The sequence below is a fragment of the Bacillus rossius genome, chromosome 1, assembly GCF_032445375.1.
Source record: "Bacillus rossius redtenbacheri isolate Brsri chromosome 1, Brsri_v3, whole genome shotgun sequence".
Classification (NCBI taxonomy): Eukaryota; Metazoa; Arthropoda; class Insecta; order Phasmatodea; family Bacillidae; genus Bacillus; species Bacillus rossius.
This window is the reverse complement of record NC_086330.1, coordinates 74,075,989-74,097,053: the sequence shown is the minus strand read 5'-3', so window position 1 is coordinate 74,097,053 and position 21,065 is coordinate 74,075,989. Positions and strand designations below refer to the sequence as shown.

At 39.2% G+C, this 21,065-nt stretch overlaps 2 protein-coding genes across 2 annotated transcripts in view; one reads left to right on the top strand and one right to left on the bottom strand.

Moving 5' to 3' along the window:
- Positions 1-11,556, top strand: part of LOC134537772 (beta-1,3-glucan-binding protein 1-like) — a 68,168-nt gene extending 56,612 nt beyond the window's left edge. The window contains exons 7-11 of the mRNA XM_063378555.1: positions 5,247-5,413; positions 6,598-6,682; positions 8,365-8,507; positions 9,524-9,640; positions 10,481-11,556. Coding sequence (XP_063234625.1) covers positions 5,247-5,413; positions 6,598-6,682; positions 8,365-8,507; positions 9,524-9,640; positions 10,481-10,588 — 620 coding nt within the window. The 3' untranslated portion in view covers positions 10,589-11,556. The remainder of the gene's footprint in view (positions 1-5,246; positions 5,414-6,597; positions 6,683-8,364; positions 8,508-9,523; positions 9,641-10,480) is intronic.
- A 3,182-nt stretch (positions 11,557-14,738) lies between these two features.
- The window catches only part of LOC134529973 (dorsal root ganglia homeobox protein-like), a 34,719-nt gene continuing 28,392 nt past the window's right edge, over positions 14,739-21,065 (bottom strand). Inside the window, exons 4-5 of the mRNA XM_063364537.1 lie at positions 17,385-17,504; positions 14,739-14,859 (exon numbers count right to left, since the gene is read on the bottom strand). Of these exons, the coding sequence (XP_063220607.1) occupies positions 14,739-14,859; positions 17,385-17,504 (241 nt within the window). The remainder of the gene's footprint in view (positions 14,860-17,384; positions 17,505-21,065) is intronic.

Genomic DNA, 21,065 nt, shown 5'->3' with positions numbered 1-21,065 from the left:
TATGCTTTGGTCGAACCATCACTACAGATACTCGAAGGGTTGCATGCAGAGCTGACCTATGTTTCTGCAGCTTCACACGCGAAGCTAAGTAGATGCCGCACATCTTGCAGCATCTGTTTTGGATAGTTTGATCATTCACCAAAAGAGATGGGCAGTAGCAATCGTACGCCATCTGGGAATAGCCCGCAGGTTTGGGATATACCGTAAGGCACCGACGAAGCGGGAACGGTGCGAACGACTTCCCGTCGTGTTCGCCAGACTCCAAAACAGTCGGTTCTCCGGTCACATGGAGGATCAAATAAGGCGGAGGCATGAAATGTCCGCGAACCACAGTGTGAAGCGCACTCCTTAATGGCCCGCAGCAGTCGCGATTGTCACACTTGACCACCTGCAAACACAAATTAAAATTTGAATATAAATTCGAGATTTATTGAGACGCATTTAATATAGGCTAAATTTAAGCATGAAGTACACATTTAATATCTGCAGCAAATTCTGGCTTTCTCTGACATGGTCTGCATATCATTGCTGTTCTGTCAAGTCAGGAACTGAAGATTCGCTGTTCTCCGGCGTTATGTATTCTGCAACGACTTTGTGCCCGTCGATTAATACTTCAGCCAGAACCTCACCTGCTTTCTGGAAATTTTCCCATTCTAAGATGAGATTAATAGTTTTACTGATGACATCTAAGTGTGATCCATAAGAGTCAAGAGGAAGAAACAGGCTTGTCAGTTCTCGGCTCAAAGGAGCCATTCGCCTTTCTATTCTGTTAAAAGAACTTCTTCCTGGGGCAGTGGTTACTAAAAATAAGCCGTCTAAATCGTATTCTTTAAGGTTATTTACCGCATGTGCGGTCGATTTAGGATAGCGCGGATTTTCATCCAGCTCACCATCGCAAGAAATAATAAGAATAAGTTTTACTTTACCTGCAGTGTTCTTCACACATGCTTTAAAAGTTTCGCAAGACAATAGCCTACTTAAATAATCAGCTTGAGATGTCGTGGACGAAGAGTGTTTGGCACTGCGGATAGCCATGTGCGTCGGCCCATCGTGACATCTTCAGGGCGCCCCCATCTCATTTGTTTTGATTTTACAGATAGTATGCACACTTGGAATTTATGTTGAGAAGCGATCACGAAGTCGTGATCTGGCAGAGACACATTTTACTCCACGTACATGAGCAATTGTGCCTGTTTATTAGCTGCTTTTAGTCCAAAGGCGTCACGCGCTTTATCATCCTGAAATAAATAAATCACTTTATCTGGACCGAGAACTGAAGCGACTATCGCCAGTGGCCTTATTGGATACACACAAAAATTCTGGTCTGGGTGTGTCTTATGATGATCGGCTTCTGGGCGGCTGAGTTTTACAGGGCGAATGTATGTGCCACTTCTGGATATATTGAATCCAAGTTCTAAGAATTTCGCCTGTATATCATATAGATAGTGTGTGGTAGGTGCGAACAACTCACACCGTCGGCGTTCTTCGGCAGAAGCACCCATCAAAACTATGTTTAAGATTGTATTTAGGAGATCTTATTGATGCTCCTCTAAGTGCGGACGTCCAGAAGCAGACCGTAGTTTCAGTGATTTTGCCTATTCCGGATTCGGAAAGTAAATTTCTTCCAGATTATTTTTATGAGATTCCAGTTTTTTTATGAGTAGTGTGCATTAGTTTTTTCAAGTATTTTTTCACAGTGATAAATTTCCCGTCGCGTCGTAGCTCTACTACCATTTTATGTTCGGTGCCGTTAGAAATTAAAGAATTTTTGCGACGCTCTGTAAGATCAAGTTAGGTACGAAGTTGAAAAATTTTCTCCTTGAGTGCGTTTTGGGCCGAGTGTAGCGTTTGAGAACAATTGAAGATGTGCCGACTTCATTTCGTCATCCTTAATTTAAAAGGTAACATTGTCTGTTTGTTAGACCCTAAAACATAGAAAATTTAATTGAAAAATGAAAAATTAAGGTACGTACTTGAATTATTTGTGAAGAGAAAATGTTACATAGCTACTTCAACCAGTTACCCAATATTAAACGTGGATGTAATAATGTACCGGGAAACAAATTCGACTTACTTGAAGGAACCTCTTCATTATCATCATCTATGGGCACAAGATCAATTGGTGCAGAAGTTAAAAAATAACAAAGAGGTCCTAGCCCAAATCTGCATTTACAATACTTGATTGTACGTGATTTGTAAAATTAAGAGATAAATTGCTAGTTTGATTTGTTTTTAATTGAGTATGTATTGCGTGCAAACATAAAATTTTATATGTTATTTGCGTTTTGACATATTCCTGAAAAGTTAACTTTTTCACATATATATAACGTTATTAAACCTTTTATACATACATACCTTACTGATAAAAAGACAACATTGTTTGTGCCGTCCTCTGAACCGTGTCATTCCACAGCTTACCAATTTCTTGATTTACATTATCACTTAAATATTTTTATCAGTGAACTTCAGCTTTGCCTCCTTCCCAAACAATTAACTTATTGATGACACATGTGTTTCGTCTTGTCAGCATGCCGCTTAACGTATGCATTATAAAAGTTTTGATTTAAATTGATGTTGAACACATCGATTTATGCGTTACAGATATCACGACTGACTGACTGACATGCATTGCGTTCTGTATTGTTCGTTGAACGAGTTTGACCAGCGCTGCAGGGAATTCACCGAATGGAATCTCCACTTGTGTGCCACTTGTCTCAGTTCGGGGAATCCCAGACATCCCAAACATCTATACCCAAGTTTGCTTCTGTAATACAAAATCAATCTCTTTGAGATCTTAGTTTATTTTCCTTAGAAACTCTAATTTTTTAAATATTTATTCTCGAAATTATAAAACATTCAGTAGCCATGAAATTTTTTTTACAGACAAAATGGAATACCCAAAAAAAAGTAAAATATTATATTTAATGATTTTTTATCAATAATAATAAAAATAATAGTGTATAATTTTCTAATTTTAAGTTGATGTGAGATTTTCAATGACTCTCCGCTCCCTTTAAATGAGATTTTATGAGATTTTGCTTTCCTCCCCCCACCCCATTTTGAGTTCACGTAATTAATGAATTCCTCTAAAATTTTGGGGCGTGAGCATACCGGATTAGCCATTTTGCCGGATTATCAAACGTAAATATAGTTTGCATGATTTACCAAATGTGAAAAGCAACCTGCTATAAAAAGGAAAGAAAAAATTGCTGAAATGAAAACCGTGACAGCGCAGTGCTGCAATCTGGCGGCCAAAAGTTAAAAGCCGAAATCCACCCGAAAAAAAATTATAACGCTAGTCACACAATTTGTTCTGGATTACAGAATGCGTCAAACTTTTGAATGTTGGATTACAAACCTTTCACTGAACAATGTTAATACAGCACATTTCTCTGGCTGTCTATTGAACTAGTGTGACAGCAGCAGATTTGTCTCACAAATATCATGAAGCATATCATGTACTATAGTGTATTTTCTATAGTTGACTACCAAACAACATCCAACTTACTCACTGTCAGAGTTTGTTGGCGGGTTTTCGCGGCATCGAACTGGAAGAAATAGTCCCAGACATTATGTCGGCATCTTCATGGTAGCAGTTTCCCGAAAATGTTAACGCGGTGTCGACTTATACATAGTAGATAATCTCTTCCTACTTAGCTTGGCAAATGTCCAACAAGCCAAGCCAGTTCGGACTATGGGTGCGAAAGTTTGAGAACTTTATTAGACATAGTCTATCTTACACCTGTTGCAACTGGTGATGGCTCCAGTAGCTCACCATTAGCATGTTCTTACCATATCCTATTAACAAGTAAGCCGGGAACACAGAGTGTTCGGTGCGTAACTAGTGCCTTCATTGAGAAAAATTTGTGACTGTAGGAATCAATTTCCAGTACCCAAAATATGAACCTTGTTAATATAGAATGTATAATTATTTGATGGGTTGTTTGTTCTTTGTACCATACAAATGTTCCTACAATACATGGAACTATTGCGAAGAATGGTATTTGTTCAGATAATTCTGATGCTTGTACCGAAGTAAAGGGTAGCACAAATTTTCTGTAGAATTAAAAAAAAATCATAAAAACTAATAGGTGTGGCTGATTTGCATGAACCATTTTTCAGTCAAAAGTTTTTTTTTTGCAAGTTATAGTGATTCAATACGTGCTCTTTGAGTTACGCATTAAACATCAAGATGGTATTCAAACTCGTCCCACACTTTGTGCAATGTGTCGGCGGTGATAGACTCAACTGTCACTGTGATTCACTGCCTCAGCTCCGGAAAATATAGTGGAAGTGAGGTGGACGGACCACCATCTTGTTAAAGGATGAAGTCATTTGAATCTTCTCCCAACTGATGCAGAAGCAACAGGGTAAGAATGTTGAGGTAGTAATGACCCAGGAGAATTTTTTTTATGAAAAAGAATGCCTCGTAAATCTTCCCCCTCGATGTTCACTTTCGGAGAATCTCTCTCGTGATGAATAGTGACACAAGGATTTTACGTTACCCAAAACCGCACATGGTTCATATTCGTTTTAACATTCGTTTGGAATGGCATCGTCACTGAAAATCAACTTCATAGACAGATAGATTGTCAATCCTTGCGAGCACCTTGGAGCAGAATGTATAGTTGCACCATGATCATCTTGTTTGAATGCCGGGACCAACTGGAGTCTGTATGGTTGCGTGCGCAAACGTATCCGCGAGATTTTCGATACAGTTGTTTAGGGCATCTGCAGTTACGATATGTTTGCCTAGTTGATTTCCGTGGGCTACGCTAAATTGATAATTTAACGCGGTCCACATATTTTGGCACAGAGGACCATCCACGTGTCTTGCCTTTGAAAATGCACCCCCTCTCTTCAAACGTCTTGCACCAGGCATAAATGAATGACTGACTTGGTTATTTAGAGTTAAAATGTGTGTGAAATTAACATTACAAAATAGTTACTGACTCATTTTTCGCTAACTGAAGTATGCACCCACTCTTCTGCTGTGCTGTAGGCCACCAGTATAAGCCATAGATGCTTATAGCAGAGGCAAGCTGCAAAAAAACAAATCCGAATAATTTTCAAACACAAATTCATTCTCTATTGGCTGAAATAAATTTCATGTAAATCGGCCACTCAATTTAGTGTTTTGGATTTTTTTTAAAGTATACAGAGTATTTGTGCTGAACCTATGAGATTACTGCCACCGTGTAAACCTAGTGCAGTACAGGTGGCTGGACTGTTTGCACTGGTTGCAGAGGTGTGGCTGGAGCCCAAGGAGGTCTCCTACGGGCGGGAGTACGCCTCGGGCCAGGTGCGGCTGGCCTTGTCGCGAGGCAACAGGGACCTCGTGCTGCCCGGGGGAACCAGCGGGCTGGGCAGCCGCCGCCTGGAGGCGGGCTGCGTCATGGGCCTCGGTGGCAAGGTGAGGGAACTTATCAGGCCCACTCTTGGGTCTCTGAAGTCACTTAGCTTTACACTTGAATTATTTCAATATGTAAACAGTGAGTTAGTCGAAAATACTTCTGATGCTGCCAAATTAGTGGACTTCATTGAGGGTCAGTGGCTTGGGTTACAAATTTCACTGCAATATAAGTACTATATGGAAATCGTGGTAAAACCAGCATAAATAATTAATAAATTATTGCATTTTATCACCGCAATAATTTGTAAAGATCAATTCCATCAGATATTTATTCGTATGAATCTGATTTGTAGCCATTAAAAATTCAGTTTTATTCTTCAAGTTCCCAACAATTCACAATCTGTATACATTTTTAAAAGTAAAGTATTTTCAATGAATATTGTCTTATGCAAACAACATTTTTTGTTCTTAATCTAAACATTTTTATCACCCCAAAATAAGTTGTTAAAATATCCATGTGATGTTTTAGTAAGAGTGTTTTTTTATACACTCCACATTTTAAAAATAATATCTAGTGAAAAAAAAATACTTGGTTTCCATAGGGGTTCATACAAAATGTATGGTAGATATTTACTATTTTGCATGTGATTTCCAAAACTACTGTGCATGCTCTTCCTCTTGGCTTATCACCAGTCGTTTAGATATGGAGAGTAAGAAAATAAGTAATTAAATAATTTTGCGAAGGGATCGGCAATTATTTTGACTATAAACCAATTCACCATTCGCCTGGAATGATTTAGGGAAACCATGAAAAACCGAGATCGGGATGACTTGCAAGACAATTAATCGAACCTCGATTCCCCTGAACATGAGTCCAATCATTGGCTATTGCTTCCTCCTCCACCTGCACACACCCAATTGCGCTGGGATTCATACCAACAAGAGGACTGCAAGAGGATCTGTTGGACAATCATCCGAAATGAACACCAGGGTTACAAGGCCACTGTGAGTGTGTGGTAAAACATTTGAAAATGCAAAAACGTTCTTTGTATCGCCGATGGCGAGGTCGCCAGAGACGAGGCACGGGGTCCAAACGAACACAGCTCAGGGAAACTAGGGAGGGATCGGCCATGGCCAGTAGTAAAGAACCAGCTCAGCAAGTTTAGTAAACCATGGAGAACTGAGATCTGACTGGCTGGACTAAAATGGCAGGGAGCATGGTTGTTGTTATACTCTTGTTCCAGGTGCGGAAGGAGCTGGGCTGGTGGGACAAGCAGTCGTCTGGATGGTGCGATGACTTCCATGTGTACTCGTTGGAGTGGACACCAGGTGGGTGCGGCCAGGAAGGAAGTGTATGGTCTGTGGTGTCGGGGCCCTGCATCGTGCGACCTGGTAATGGTATCAGAGCGTGGTTACTACAATGTAGCTAGCTTGGCTCGCCCACTTCGGCTTGAAGGATGTAGAAATAGCATCGAATAAATATACTGACATAAACGTAGTAGCATAGCAGATCCTTTGAAGAAGTCATATTGTGTTTTTGTTGACTAGTAGGAACGGGGATTGTGGAGAAAGATTGGTATCTAATTGCTTCTCCACTGTGTGGAAGACCTCACATAGGTTGGACCTATGGCATAGGCATAGTTGCTCTAATTATGTTCCACCAAATTGCCTGTTGATTCAACCATTTTAGTGGTATATGCCACTGCAGTGTGTGTCAAACAGAGCAGTTCCGCTTCTGTGTGCCCAACTATTCTGTAGTAATGGAATTGCTTATCGGAAATTTCGTTTTCAGTAAAAATAACTATTTTGCAGAAATAATACCTAAACCAATTTTTGAAACATATGAATGATGTTGTAACAAATATATACAATAAAATAGTCAATTGAAATTTTATTGAGAATTGTATTGTCCAGGCAACTTTCTAAAGTTCCGAATTCTTTTCTAATAAAATGTTCTCTCTGGATGCTCCATATGGTGATTAATCAGGTGGCCACCTAAAGGGTAAAAATATTAATATATGTAGCCGACATCACTAACAACTAAGTATCATCTGCATAAAAATAAAATCACGCAAATTTATCTTAGAAAAATTAAAATTTTCTATATTAGTAGGTCCCCAAATAAAAAAAATGTGACTTTGACAGCTAATAATGCAAAAATTATGTAATGAATTTATTAGTTCCTTTGAATATAACATAACTTTTAAAGTGCAGGGTATAAGTGCAACAATATTAACTAATAGGCTAATGCATAGCAGATTGAAGGTGGATTATGCCCTGTTATATTGATCGGATGTCTCATTTTTTGATCTATAATGTCAATTTTTAAATTGTTATTCAAATGTATGGCCTGATAGGTCTCAAAAAATACATGTCTGCCTAAACATTAATTCTTTGTTAAGCCATATACTCAGATATAACAGTTTATAGTCTATAGCAGCAGGGAGAAAATAGCTCATTAACTCAAAATAGCAATATAACATGTAATAATTATCACGAACATCACACCAGTAAGAGCCCAACTACAGGTTCTATGTTATTCCAGGCAATAAAGATTTTCATGCACGCTGAGCTACAAGTTGGAGGCCAGTATTAGAATATACCTACCAAGATGGCGGATGCAACCCCCCTTAAGGCTCTGTCTCGCACACCTTGTTGACTTTCTTTTTGTTTTTGTCATTGCTTTGTTTTAAGGTTTTTTTTATATAAGATTTTAACTCGATACCTTCCGTGCATTTGTTGTCCTGCCACAAATATTTTCAGTATATCCATAGAAAAGAGAGGGAGGGTATATCTGTACCTCGGAGACATAAGACACTATGTCGACTTTTGGGCAAAATATACTTGTAACTATAAACTTTACCACCGTTTGGTGTTATTTATAGAGGCATAAAACACTAATAACTAAGATGTGTCAAAAATTCACATAGTCTGTGTATTTGTGGCAGAATAACAAATGCAAGGGAGGTACATCTCTTACGGGATGGTACTGAGGAGACGTGTGTCCGCAGACCACATGCTGTTCAGCGTGGACGGCCAGCAGGTCCACCGCATCACTCCCCCAGAGGGCGGGTTCGGCGCGCTGCCCGACTTCTCTGCCGCCTCCGACAAGCCGTGGAGTCGCGGCTCCAACATGGCGCCCTTCGACAAGGAGGTGAGCGCCTTCGCTCGAGACGATGCAGTCTGATCTCGGTGTGCGCGCGACGTCGGCTCAGTACTCTGGCAAAACTGTGCATCTGTGTCGTGCTCCTAATGCCCTAGCAATCCAATGGTGTATTTTTGTTACCTCAGAATATTTTCGCACAGCTTACAAATACAATATACTGTTTTGTGACTAAACATTTCCTCAGAAATAAAGGTGCAACCACATTTTTTTTCTCTTGTGGTGTTTGATGACACACATGGTTTGTACAGCATTCATATTTATGAGCTTTAAGTTACGTCTGCAGTGGTTTCAGTTTAATTATTAGTTCAATGTTTTCTTCGAAATACCTTCATTTTCGTGTACATCATTTTGCCATGAATGCCCCTGATTTTAGGCAGCTGTTTTAAACTGAGTGTGGTGAGTGTTGCTCACCCGCCAGGCATCAAAGTATTTCGTTCTAAATTTTATTTTATTTTCTCGTGGAAATGGTAGGGTATGCGGTAGTACAAAAAGGTGAACGTTTTCGTTACTTTAGACACGCAAATTAATAATCAGCTTTTAAAAACCACATTATTCCTCTATTTCACCAAAATAAGGAGTTACCCGAAATTATTTCCATTAAGTAATTTTACTTCATAGCAACAAGATTTGCATTTTCTGTAGAACTTTGTTTAGTTATACTTTACGCATACGCTCGGTGTTTCATGATGATTAATTTCTTTATTTAAAAAATACTGGTTCAGCTGCAACTTAAGAGGCATATATCATCAGTCTTGGGAAGCACTTTAGACCATATGTCTTGATATGTTTTCAACTTATATTTACGTGATGAACCTGCAGCCGAAGTTTGTTGGTAAAATCCATCTCATACCGTATATGACCGCTCATTGTTCATCCGCACTGTAGCCTGCGAAGACAATGCAGAGTTGTCAGTCATAGATCTGTAGATCATTGCCTTCGAAGTCCACCTGGTTACAGCGTGGGAGTGGCACGGAGCATGGCGACCCTGTGACCTCTGCCCACAGTTCTACCTGACCCTGGGATTGGGTGTCGGTGGCATCAGCGAGTTCCCCGACAAGTGCCTGACGAGTCTGCCTGGCAGCGGCTACCACCCGAAGCCCTGGAAGAACACCGGCTTCAACGTGAGTTACTAGCTCCAGAGTTCCCTCTGGTCACTACTGCTCTGGCCAATACTTCAATGCGCAACAAACTTTGAAACTATTTGAAAACAGCGCTTACAAACCAAATATGTTGTATTAAAGTATGCTGATTACAAATAGAGCTTCAAAAATAAAATAAAATAATATGTGCAGCTATTAAAAATTTTAAGCAGCTCATTATAACTGACCTCCCAGTTTTTATCACAAGCGTAATTTAAAAACAAATCCCTATGATGTTTATAAAACGTTTGCTTTATCTTCCTCGTGAAATTATAGCGGAGAAACTAGTGCGGCAAGCTAAGTAACATCTTCAATCGACAAAATCAGTCGAATCTATGTCGAGACAAATTGGACAGCTTTTACCACATGTAGTGATGCGTGCAGTACTTAGCCAAGGAAAATCGTTAAAAAAAATGAGAAACAACTTTAAAGGCCTAAATCTTTATGCCATCTTAAAATTGTTACACCAGATTATTAAATTTTAACTTTTAAATGAATGCTCGGTACCACGTGGCATGCAGCTATCATCATTTTATTGTCGTTACCAGTATTTAAGAACTGTTTCACGTGAACTGGTCACGATAACTCTTTTACATTTGTTTTTTTTTTTGGTCAAAAATTTTGTCACCAGATATTTAAATAACTTTTGTTCGCAAGCTGTGAAATGGCATGCAAGTGATCATAACTAAGACCACTTACGAGAAACTTATTGCTGCCATGAGATAACACTTGATAAGTATCTGGCGACGAAGTGTACGACTGTACCAGCAGTGGGGGAGGAGGAGAGGACGGTAGCTGGTAGCTGACGGGCGACTGTTGCAGGCGATGCTGACCTTCTGGCGGGACCGCAGCAACTGGCACCCCACCTGGGACTCCTCCGGCGAGTCCTCGGCGCTGCAGGTGGACTACGTGAAGGTGTGGGCGCTGTGAGGCCCGCGCCGAGCACCGAGCACCGAGCACCGAGCACCGAGCACCGAGCACTCGGAGGCTCGCGCACGAAGAATGACATGTGTGAAGTAGCGTGCTTCAACTTTACCAATCCATCTTCCAACAGACACCTCTTATTCAAGGGTTTCGGTGATTCACCTTTTCTCAGCTGCGTATCTCAATCGAAATTCACTAAGTGCAACAAAATTATATCTATCCAGTTTGGACATAGCTCTAACATAAAACCCCGTAAGGCCTTCAACCAAGGAGAGGTCTCGAAATTACTTAATTGTTACTAGTCACCTGTTATTAGTCAAACCTGCACAAAATCCAACAGAAACATTGGCTACCTGACACCCATTCCAGATTACAAAGTATTGGCACTGAAGTATCTTACTGAGAGAAAATAATGAACTATGGTCTTAAAATGTTCAGACTAGCCTTAATGTGCTATACAGGCCTTCAGAACTTGTTGACTCATCAAAAAGATGTTGATTCAAAAGTACCTATGGAAGTCTTGTTGAATTAAAAAAAACTATATTGTTTCGGCAATAAAACATTTTCAATGGGAACTAAATGTTGTTTTTGATCCTTTTTTAATTTTTATTTTATAGGTTATAAGGAATCTATATTCTTAAGGGTTTAAGTCATTGCCTATGCTTGATAAATGTTTCTTGCGTGCCAAAATTGCTTCTAGACTATAATTATAATAGTCAATGTAACATGATGGGTTTCACTAACCCCTCCTGGGGTCGCTGGGTCGTGACTGCTGAGGGCTGAGGCGTCTCGCTCGTGCTTCGAGGGTCGTGGGTTCGATCCCCGCTCCAGGTGCGACTCAGTCACGAGAGGAGTCGGTGACTGTGGTTCGCAACAAGTGTGTGTCAGAAGCGGTGCGTTACCGTGCTATATAGAGCCCTGGCTCTTCACAAGTGTACAATTTTTGCACACTAATAAATGTTGATTTAAAGGTATCCTTTTTTTTTTACAAAAATTAAATTTTTGTTTCACACGAATATAAAGTTCCCTGTTTGCTCTAAAAACTGTTCAATGAAACTATTCCTTCCCTGTAACTTGTATACACATACAAAGAGAAGTCTTGTGGTATTTCTCTGTGACTTGTAAACATTTAATCCAAGGCTTTTCGTTTAGTTTGAAAGCTTGTTATGTATTCTTTGTATACACAACTACCGTGGTAATCTCTCCACATTCTTGTAGAGTAACGTCTTCACACTTGTCACATGTGAAGGATTTGCAATAAAAGACATCAACAGTTTACAACGCTCATTAAACATTCATTTATACTTTTTTTTACTTCTTTTGGTCATTAGAGCACACACTTACAGGTATGTTTGTATCAATTAAAATTACCCACGCTAGTAACAATATTTTACAACATTGCATTTGCAACAAATACAAAATTAGGTATTAATATTTGAAAATTAATTCAATTTGGCAAAGGTGAAAAATATGTATAAAAGATCAAAGTGCAACAAAAATTATCACAAAAAAAATGTTTAGAATATAATTTTTTGTGGGCATGTTAATTTTCATCCATATAATACATTTGATTACAATAATCCATAAAATCACGAGATAAATCGGTATCACTCATCACTATAAAGCATTTTATCAGAAAGACTTTCAATTCATTCAGAATAATTTCTGGGAATCTGGGGCAGAAGTAAAAATTATTAGTTACAAATATATTTGATAATATATATATTTAGTTTCAATATTTTCCAATTAACATTTGTTACCTTAGAATTGTTGCAATGATAAAAATGAATCAATTAACTTATGTCCTGTGGGCTAAATTTAATAAAGAATATGTTGCAGTCAGGCTCCATTTAAGCTACTCATCAATGAAACGTATTCTGGCTTATGTAATGGGATTATAATAGTGTAGCACGGCTTAGCCGTATCAGCTGCAGAGTATGAGAATATGAATTATCACTGGTGCATTTCAAACAAGTGACAGAAGATTCACGCTGATGAGAGCCAACAGAGAAATAAAACATTGAAATATAACTGGCAAACTTATATTTATGAGAAACTAATTGTTGGAAATTCGTTGTGCATCTATGAACAAAACGTGATTATTTATTGCTGTACAATTATCTGTGTACGTATATATACTCTCACTTGTGGGGCTTCTCAGAAATATGGTTCAACCTTTATAAACTTATGTCTCAAGGGGTATCAAACCAACTGATTCCCTTATAGGCCTACCGGGTTTATAAATTATGCAAAAATTGCTATATACATACACACACACATACACACGAGATGCAAGACGTGAAAAATTAAATAAACACATAATATAATTCCCTTATCAATTATGCAAGCTACAAGAACGCGATGCAGGCATCGCCCAAATGGTTTTCGGTTTGCGTCACGACATTCCATATTTAAAGTGAACTTTAACGAACACTTTGAAAGATGCGAACGGTATGTTTATAGACGGCTACGACTGTCTTATTGTTACATGCATAACATTTTCGTTTGTTAAACTTTCGCCCAGTGAAAGTAAACAACACTTTTTAAATAGAATTATTGTGAAATGCACACGTTTTCGTGATAAACATGAATTACCAAAAGAAGCCCGAGGGGATTTTTTTTTTTTTTTTTTTTTTTTTACAGTTTTACAATTCGACGTTTTAGTGCCGTTATAAAAGTCCGTTGTTTCCTTGCGCTAGTTGCGTTTTGCGTCCTTACGCTCTTGCGTTTCTTACGAAGTTTATGAATTCTGCCTTAGAAAGGTCATTCCTCGGGTTCATTTGATGTCAAAATAAAATTTCAAGTTCTGTGTGCAATGTGCCACATTATTTCTTTAAAGTAGGATGCGTGTGATTCGCTACTTTACTGGCAACTGTGGTTTATTCATTATTATCCTTTCGTTGTAGATGGGCGTATCGAAATAGTTACAATCACTTCCTTGCTTCAGACAGAACGAATGCAGATCTCTGGTCAGTGGTCATGGCTGTGGGTAACTTGAAGGTACGATCTACTGTAGCTGTAACTGAGAGACCGAAAACACTTCTCGGTTTCATGTCGTGATGTGCTAACATTCGCACACATGTTCTCCGGCCCGTTGTGCGACGTGCCTGCAGCTACCAGGAGCCCTCTACCGAACAAGACTGGCCACCAGCCAGGGCTCTGCTTCAGCCGCGATGGTGGATCGTAGGGTTTTGTCTCATTACAGGAGCGCGCGAGTCTCAAACCGGCTTTTACTTTTTCACTGATTTCCTTCAACATTGATTTAAATCCAGTCGTTCTTTATGCTGCGCAAAGTATTCCTAGTTTGTAGTTTTTTTTGTTGACTGATTTATTTCCTTACTTTAAGATTGTTATAAATCTTACCTTAATTATAATACGCATTTTCCAAAAACTAAATAGTTATTTTTCAAAAAATAAAAATATTTTATTTATGTCAAATAATACATATATTTCAGTGTAGAAACTGAACACTTTCTAATGGCATTTAACTATTGAACGCGTTTTAGGGAAACTCTGGGTAAAATCTTATGTATGGTGGGGGAAGAAGGGGGGTGGGGGGGGGTTCCGAGAAATCTCGAGTGTCCTTATATGGTGTAGGGGGGGGGGGGGTTCCAAAATGGTCAAAATCGTCCTTATGTAATGAATTAACAGCCCCTTAGGCTTCGAAGTTCACTTCCGAAGTTTAAGAAAACATTATTCAGGTATTTACAAAAATCCCATGCTCAGGGTCAATTGAGGTGTCAGTAATGTTTTATTGACTATGCATGAATATATGTGAACGAATTTGTTAGAGAATGTGATGTAATTTTTAGAACAGTTATTAAATTTTCTATTACAAAATATGTTTTATTCGAGTCGGTCATTAAAATTAGGTAGATTGTATTCCGAAATAAATTTTGTTATGGTCTGTAATAATATATTAAATTTAACAAAATTTACATTTTTTTTTATTTGCTATCAGTTTTTATTTAGATTGCATAGTATTGTAATTTTGAATGGGGATATTGGTGTTCGTTAAGTTAGCTTAGCGATACATGTTTAGTTTTTTTTAAATATCTTTCTATACTTCGTAAACGTTTGTGAGGTCTGGTGCGACATAAGAAGGTGCGAAGAGACGAGACAACAGGAATGGATGCACAGCCGCGCCGCCAGGAGGCTAGCGCGCCGGGGGGTCGCCGTCGAGAGGCCTCACGGACAGATCCGCCGGCCGCGCGTGCGCCCGCAGGTCCTGCGCGGTGTTGCAGCTGTCCTGCTCGCCCGGGCTGCCTGGGCTGCCGCTGCGGTGGGGCACACACTCGGCTTAGATGCGCACAACTTAGAACCGCCATAACTTACAACTTAGAACCGCCATAACTTACAAACACACAACTTAGAACCGCCATAACTTACAAACACACAACTTAGAACCGTCATAACTTACAAACACACAACTTAGAACCGCCATAACTTACAAACACACAACTTAGAACCGCCATAACTTACAAACACACAACTTAGAACCGCCATAACTTAGAACTGCCACAAGTTAGAAACACACAATCGAGAGCAGGCATAACGTGTGTGTTCCTGAATAACGCTAGCACCCGGACACTGGGGGAGCTACACTGGCACCGGTCGAGCCGCACGCTTGCGGATCCGGCTGCGGACTCGGAGCGCCGGGACTTCTCTGCTGGGGTTCTCAGTCTCCGTGTCGCGCAGTGGCGGTCCCAGCTGCTAGTGCCGGGGAGGGTCTGAACGCGTGGATATCTCTCAGTTGAATGGAGAGTCCGAAATTACAATAGCCACTATTTAAACACATATTTTGACATCTCGAAAAGTCACTATTTAAACTATGGTTATATATACATTGTTAGAGCAATGATTAAAAAAAAAAACTTCACAGTACAATAAAACTATTGCAATTGAAACTATTGCAAAGGTCTGGAGCGACCTAGAAATTTTTTTTTTATCTCTCCAATTTCGTTTTAGTTCTATACGTTTTATGGGGAAAATTAGGGGGTTATCGCCCTCCTTCCAATGGTCGTCACTGTACGGAGGTTAGCATCTAGCTAAGAGGTCAGACATGTGCTACAGGCCGTGGACCTAAAGTAAAGGACAAGGAAAACGAAGCAGCTTTGCAAACCCAATACAGTAATAATTGAAACCTATTAATTATGGATGCGTAAGCAGTTGCATGAACTGTGCGCTCACTTGACCCGCCACAGGTGGATACCTGCTTGCGGGGAGCGCAGGGGTCACATGACGGCGCCGTACTGCAACACTGCAGTACAACTACAGCCGCATGACACTGCCAAATGAATACTCGAACACAGGCCTCAGGCACACCGGACAAGCGGCACAGATGGACCTGCTTCCACGGGGAATCCATCCCACACTCCTGAATATCGTTCACTTATCTTCCCCTCGCTTCCGACAAGTTCCACCAGTAACGTGTTCGCAACACACATCGTGGGTCCGAGCACCGCAAATTACAAACACCTCGGCTTGTCACCGCAAATCATAACCTGAATGATGTACATCGCTAAGAGAGACTATGGGCGATGCCCGTGGCCTGTGGAGGTTCAGGATGGTAGGGTGTTTGAAAAAAAACTTTAATTAAACATGTGTATTAAAAATAACTTATATTACTATTGAAACAAACCCACTTACATGTGGGGCTATAGTAGTAGCCGTAGGCAGGTGAGATAATCTGTTGGATTCGCAAGGGGGAAAGGAGGGGGGGTCGAGAGTTTTGGACGTGGGTTTTTACCGACACAAGTCATCTCTGGATGAGTGCTTGTTTGTTTTATACTGCCCATATTCTGGCCTATATCCATGCAATATGTAGCAAACATTAAAAATATACCGAAAATTTTCCACCAAACATAGCTTTGATTTTTATATTTATCTAACCCGTTTCACAGTCACGATTTTGCAAAAAAAAAAAAGCGGGCCCCCTCAGTGAGGGGCTTCTTAATTCCAGGGAGGCTTGGTCCCCCTACCCCCCTTGTTCTACGTCCTTGGTCGTAGGTGACGTGGCTTCTCACTGCAGGTGTTGTTAACAGCTCACCTTGCACCGCCTAGTGTAACATACTGCCTTCAGTATCCCCTCCCCTCCCCTTGCACTGCCCGCAGCCACACGTGAGGCACACCTGACTGAAGGCCCTTGTCTCCAACATACTTGACAATAGAGTTGGAGGGCAAGTATGGGATCGGAAATGGCTTCCAATTATCTACATGTGGACAAATATCCTCAATATGTTTTTATTCATGTCACACGATCAGAGTTTATTTTTGGTCTGAACTGTCTCAAATTTTTTTTTAAATTCTTTTTTTAAATTATAAAATGCATCACAGTGCTGAACAAAAATTTTTAACATATTATTTATGTGAATTTATTAATTTATTTAACATGAATAATTCAAATCACTGTAATATTCGTTATGTAATGAAATTAAAATTTTAAGGATTCTTTAAATTTATGGAAAAATAACTATATTTTCACGCACAAAATGTTTTCGCATACGACATTCACATTAACATTATTTTATTTATTTAACTTTTTTAACCTCTTTAATCGGCCACGCGCTCTTAACCATTTTAAAGATTCGTTGAGACGAAAACGGATGTTTATTCCGTTTTCGCTGAGCATGATTTTCGATTGGCCGATCGCCTCCAATATCACAGATATTTTAGAACCCGTCCTATATGCAAAATATGTGATGGAAACTCAAGTCACCCAACTTGTCAATCAAACATGGCTGCGCTAGTGACGTCATAACCATCCAACTTATCGGACGGTTGTGACGGGTCCAGCTCTCACCTAGTGTCGGGGCTGCGGCGAGACTCCGCCCCCTCGCTCGGCTGACCAATGCACGGGCACGGCTTGCCCCCTCCTGCCAGGCAGTGGGGCGGCTGCTCCTTGTCTGTCACGTGATGCAACCTGCGCCAACACAGTATCTCTCAAGGCTCTGTCTGCACCACAATATTTTGGCCTGCTTTGGATAAGTTTGTTTATTTGAGATGTGTTTGGGCATAGGCCATTTTTCTGGTTGCACTGTATGTCACACGAAATCTCAGTAATTGAAAACAAATATGAATATGAACACACACGCGCGCGCAGAAAAAAACGTAAAATCAGCCAATCAAAATTTTAAAAAAATATTCAGCACAGAAAATTCCGTGGAAGGAATTATTTAAAAATATGACAACACAAACGGACACAGGCCGCCAACAATGAGACACTAGTAACAAAAAAGTAAATAAAGACAAAATATATCAAATGAAAAAGCGACCTGGAAAAAACAGCGAAAAACATATTATGTGGATAACACAACAACACAGACGCACAGGCGATCCCAACAATGTGACAAAAACAGATATTTGGGACACTACAACAAAGACCAAGACAGAACAGACGAACGCGGTAGACTTCCCAATAATACAGTTGTGACGTTTCGGGAACTGACATCTGATATCTTCCTCAGGCATGGAATAGCTTGTTATTAATAGTGACCGACGGCTAAAATAAATTTTCTGCTGAAGAATATTAATTGGTGGTATTAATTTATATATATATATATATATATATATATATATATATATATATGTATGTATGTGTGTGTGTGTGTATATATATGAATGTATACAACTGTAAAAAATTGTCAAAATACACTATTTTATAATCTTATAAAAATAAAAAATAGTAAAATAAAATAAAAATCTTAAATTTTATTATAATAGTGGATGGTATGAAAATAACTATTTTAATGTTAACGAGCCGGGAATCAAACTGGCAACAGTGGTTCATTTTCTCTGTACAGCAATCAAAGAGAAAGGCAGGCTATAGCTGGCGTTTCTCTAACATTGATTACGTTTTTACCAACAAAATAGTTAAATTCAGCGAAGTAAACAAGGACCATGAGTAGAAACACGTCTGTTAAAAATTACACTGGCCAACAATGAATATGTTTCGGGATTAAAAATACCCAATTATTATGTATTTTCACCCCCTGAGTTCAAAAATCACCTCGAAAATGACCAAATAGCTCTTGTTTTCAAGATACAGTAACATGTCACTTTTTACATGCTCAACTTTCACTTTGTTGAGAAATTTAGTTTTTGGATGTTGGTACACCTGTTAACTGACAAAACCAAACGTTGTACAGCTATTTTGAGGTTATATACTTCGTGATTTCTGTTCTTCAGATAGTGCTTGATGTGGTTTCTGTTGTTTTCTTATTCGAATTTAATGTTTTGGAGTGATATTTAAGTGTACTAAACCAAAATGCTACGAAGATGTGTGAATTCAGTGAATAACTTTTGTTATATTTGTAGTGAAGTAGGTAACATTTTCGTCACAGAAACGCAATCTTACTCTTGCTGTTAAGACTGCTTATCAGCATTATTTTGGAGTTACGGTAGGTGACCAAGATAAGTCGTGGGCTCCACATATATGTTGTAACTCTTGTTCAGTTACTTTAAGAGAATGGCTGAAAAATAAAAAAATAAACGATCTATGGCTTTTGCTGTGCCCATGGTTTGGCGGGAGCCTACAAACCATATAAATGACTGTTATTTCTGCTTGACTCCACCAATAAAGTCGGGATTGTCAACAAAGAAAAAAAGAACAGTTCAATACCCAAATATTCCTTTGGCTATTCGACCAATTCCACATTCATATGGCTTACCAATACCTACCCCACCCCACAGTTATGAACTTTAAGTGGAAAATGAAGAGAGTGCAGAAGAACTCAGCCAGCCTAGCACATCTCACGACCCTGATTTTAAGGAAACAGATGATAAACCGCACAGACTGAGTCAAGCGGAAATAAGTGATCTCATTCGAGACCTTGATTTGTCAAAGGATAAGGCAGAACTTCTAGGCTCAAGACTACAGCAGTGGAATCCTCTCCAGCATGATGTCAGGGTATCACAGTATAGACAGCGTTCGAAGGATCTCCTTCCTTTTTTTGAAAAGAAAAACAACCTTGTAGTATGCTGCAACTTTAATGGCTTGATGAAATGTTTGAATTTGAACCATGATCCTACTGAATGGAGGCTATTCATAGATCCGTTGAAGCTTAGTTTGAAAGCTGTATTACTTCACAACGGTAACCGTCTTCCTTCCATTCCTGTTGGACATGCAGTTCACATGAAAGAGACTTATGGAAACATGAAAGCCCTCCTCCACTCAATCAAATATGCTGAACACAAGTGGAAAATCTGTGGTGATCTAAAGGTCATTGCTATACTTTTAGGAATGCAACTGGGGTATACTATATACTGCTGCTTTTTATGTATGTGGGACAGTAGGGATAGGAAATCACATTACATTCAAACAGACTGGGCTGCAAAAATCTTGGCCATAGTGGAAAAAATGTTGTTGCCCTGCCTCTCGTCGACCCGAAATATATATTTCTTCCACCACTACATATAAAACTCGGTTTGATGAAAAACTTTGTCAAAGACATGAACAAAGAAGGAGAGGCCTTTAGATATTTGAGGGAAAAATTTGCTTTCTTAAGTGATGCAAAAGTTAAGGAAGGTGTTTTTGTTGGGCCACAAATTCTGGAGCTTCTGAAGGATCCTGCGTTTGACAGAGTTTTGGAGGGGAAAGAAAAGGAAGCTTGGAATGCGTTCAAGGGAGTTATTAAAGGTTTTTTGAGGAACAAAAGAGAAGATAACTATGTTCAGTTGGTGAGGATACTTCTACAAAAATATCATGAACATGGATGCAACATGTCTCTCAAAATTCATTTTCTCCACTCTCATCTAGACTTTTTCCCTCCTAGTTGTGGTGCGGTCAGTGATGAACACGGTGAGAGATTCCATCAGGATATTTCTGTAATGGAACAAAGATATCAGGGCCGTTGGAATGAATCAATGCTTGCAGATTACTGTTGGTGCGTGTGTAGGGATGCTCCAGAACTCACCTACAAGATACAGGCCAAAATAAAAATGAAATCCACATGATGGTAATAATATCCAACCTGCCAAGTATTCTGCCATTAAATTTCAACTCTTAAAAAAATTTAACTACTATTTAATAAATCCAAATTAATTTATAATGTTGATAAACTTATGGTTTAAAATTTACAGATTTGTCACAATTAGTTACCGTTATATATTTTGACCCATGATGTATCACAGAAACTAGAGCTAATAAAAAATTTTCATTGTCAATTTCTTTTTTTTTAACCCAAAATTAGTAATATTTGACTCATGAAGTGAAGGAAACATAACAAAAATATTTTTTTGTTGGCCAGTGTTATTACTAAAACGTTAAACAGTTTCTTCACCTTTCAATGTTTATTTCTAAATTTATATTTGTACACATTCAACACCATTGGTATTGAAACTCGGACCTACCGAGACCTGTAACGTTTCATAATCTAGACAACACCAAAGGCGTCCGCCATGACTGGCGTTCTTGACAGGCCTGCTGGCAAATCAGCCGTTCAAACGTGGTACTCTATGGAACTATAATGTTACCAAACCATCG